The following is a 2,004-nucleotide window of genomic DNA, read 5'->3' as shown; positions in this document are numbered from 1 at the left end:
GGATTTGTGTTCTAACTGAGGGACATTATTTCAGATGAGAGTGTAATTGCATTGGCAAACCATTGCCTTCACCTAAGATCCCTTGGCTTATACTATTGCCGGAATATCACGGATAGAGCGATGTATTCCCTGGCACAGAGTCGAGCAAAGAAGAAGCACGAGGTGTGGGAATCTGTGAAAAAGGGATACAAGGAGGAAGGGCTTACGAATCTGAACATCAGCCAGTGCACAGCCTTGACACCTCCGGCAGTTCAGCTATTATGTGATTCGTTTCCTGCACTTCATACATGCTCCGGTCGACATTCACTGATTATAAGTGGCTGCCTGAATTTAACGTCTGTGCATTGTGCATGTGCTGTCCAAGCACACCGTGCAGCCAGTTCACTACCTTTAGCTCATTGAGTTGAGATTCGTGGAAAATCTCGAGTTTCCATTTGGAGGGTGATGAGAGAAGTTTGGCCTTGTGTATATTTTTCTTCGACAACCGAGAAATGCATCTGGTTATCTTTGCCAATAGTTGAAATACAAAAATAAAATTGTTTGTTTGTTTTGTTGTTTAGAGACCTCAATTTTCTATGTAACTTAACAAACTCCTGAATCTATAAACTGCTTTTGAATTGTCTTATTTTATGTTCTCATGTTGAGTTGCACAGTTTATTGTTTACACGTTAAGCTCCTATTTGGTATAAATTCTTTAAAATGACTTTTTTCTTTTTTATTTTCAAACTCATTTCTAATCATATATTCTTCCAATAAAATAAATGTGCACGCAGACCTATAAATTTTTCCTATTTTTAAAATCATAAATTCTCTGAAAGAACTCACTCTTCACAAAATTTATTTTCAAATTATCCACATCAAACATGCCTCCTAACACGAGAAATTAGTAGAATAAAGAAGACATTGAGTTGTGGTATTGTCTTAGTTCCTGATATGCAGATATTAGAGAGAATGGAGATCTATCTGTTGGTGGAAAAAGGAAAGATTTGCTCACCTGAATGCAATGTTTTATTGACATTTCTGGCAAATGTTTGCCAAAGTGCCAATAGAAAATGTGATGAGCTAAAAGTACAAACTAAATTCCAGTTCTTACAAATGATTTTCTTGTACTCATCTTCCTTTGTAGACAATTTCTTCATCATCTACATCAAATGCTGGGTTACACAGACACCTGAAGAGCCTGCCAATGCCCTGCCACAGAGGAATACAACAAATTGTTAAAGCGAAGTACGTTTGTCTGTAATTAAAAGTCAGTCAAACTTACTTTTTTAGAAAGTATATTATAACGAGCCTATAATAGTCGCTACACTGCACATGTGCAACAACAAAGAGATAAGATTTACCTGCGTAAATAAAGGAGCCCGATAATTTAGTGTTCTAGGTGTATCTTCTTCATCGCTACTATCATCACTGCTCTCATCAGAATCCTCTAATACATTCTTCTTTTTCGATGTTCCAGCATTTTGTGTATGCTTTTCACAATGAATACAAAGCACCAATTTTTAATTATGTAATAAAAAAATTGAAGAAGAAGAAAGGGAAATACAAACCATATGTGTAGGCAAATTATTCATCAGTCTACCAGATGACACACATGTACCTGAAATACTTTTCCAAGAAGTCTCAAAGCCACTGCACGCTTTTTAAGTTCTTCCTTCCTTACATTGTTTTCTTGTAGAACCTGTAAACACGTCAATAAGTTTGATATTACAATAAGGGTATGTTTGGACGCAGTATAATAGTTGAGATTTTAACTTTTTCTTGTTTAATCCTGTTTGGTACGGTCCAGTCCTATATACTGATCATGCCATGAGTAATCCAGTACTGCGACAGAGGTGCAAGAAGAAATTGAAAGCTGGAAAGGTGAGAATCACAGAATGATGGAATATTACCATTTGACAGACATGTAACAGAGTTACTTCTATGTCTACCACATTCAGTTTCCATAGGGAATTCATAAGTGTGTCCTTATTTAGTCTTAAATGTGATTCAACGTCATTTTCA

General features: G+C 36.1%; 1 protein-coding gene across 1 annotated transcript; it reads right to left on the bottom strand.

Annotated features, from left to right (window-relative positions):
• Nucleotides 1-807: 807 nt before the first annotated feature.
• LOC111397732 (chaperone protein dnaJ 10-like) lies at nt 808-1,998 on the bottom strand. Its single transcript, XM_023024723.1, has 4 exons — nt 1,893-1,998; nt 1,601-1,681; nt 1,344-1,472; nt 808-1,191 (listed from the first exon to the last, which is right to left on the bottom strand). The coding sequence occupies exons 1-4, from the start codon at nt 1,956-1,958 to the stop codon at nt 1,111-1,113; spliced, it is 357 nt and encodes a 118-aa protein (XP_022880491.1). The 5' UTR covers nt 1,959-1,998; the 3' UTR covers nt 808-1,110.
• Between the last annotated feature and the right edge of the window lie 6 nt (nt 1,999-2,004).

The sequence above is a fragment of the Olea europaea genome, chromosome 7 (assembly GCF_002742605.1).
Source record: "Olea europaea var. sylvestris chromosome 7, O_europaea_v1, whole genome shotgun sequence".
NCBI classification, from domain to species: domain Eukaryota; kingdom Viridiplantae; phylum Streptophyta; class Magnoliopsida; order Lamiales; family Oleaceae; genus Olea; species Olea europaea.
The sequence above is the reverse complement of the archived record's forward strand: the minus strand, read 5'-3'. Positions and strand labels throughout refer to the sequence as shown.